We start from the raw sequence: 200 nt of genomic DNA on the forward strand, positions 1-200 counted from the left end.
GCCCCCTCGTCGATGCGGTCGGACTCGCCGGCCACCGAGTCTTCGTCGCAAGTGTCCCTGTGCACCTCGGGCTCGGGGAGGTGGCCCCGCTTGTGTTTCTCCCCCAGGACCTGGTGGAAGGCCTCGCTGAAGTGCTGCATGGAGCTCAGGACCATGCCCTGCATGACGTCCGGCATCGACCGGCCCTCCTCGCCGGCCCG

The 200-nt window shown here is 69.5% G+C and overlaps 1 protein-coding gene across 1 annotated transcript in view; it reads right to left on the bottom strand.

Moving 5' to 3' along the window:
• Positions 1-200, bottom strand: part of BCL11A (B-cell CLL/lymphoma 11A (zinc finger protein)) — a gene marked incomplete at its 5' end in the record, with an annotated part of 60180 nt that overhangs the window by 692 nt on the left and 59288 nt on the right. The window contains one exon of the mRNA XM_009584955.1: positions 3-200. This exon is cut by the window's right edge and continues 1 nt beyond it. Within this exon, the coding sequence (XP_009583250.1) occupies positions 3-200 (198 nt within the window). The remainder of the gene's footprint in view (positions 1-2) is intronic.

This window comes from Fulmarus glacialis, unplaced genomic scaffold (assembly GCF_000690835.1).
Source record: "Fulmarus glacialis isolate BGI_N327 unplaced genomic scaffold, ASM69083v1 scaffold8809, whole genome shotgun sequence".
Classification (NCBI taxonomy): Eukaryota; Metazoa; Chordata; class Aves; order Procellariiformes; family Procellariidae; genus Fulmarus; species Fulmarus glacialis.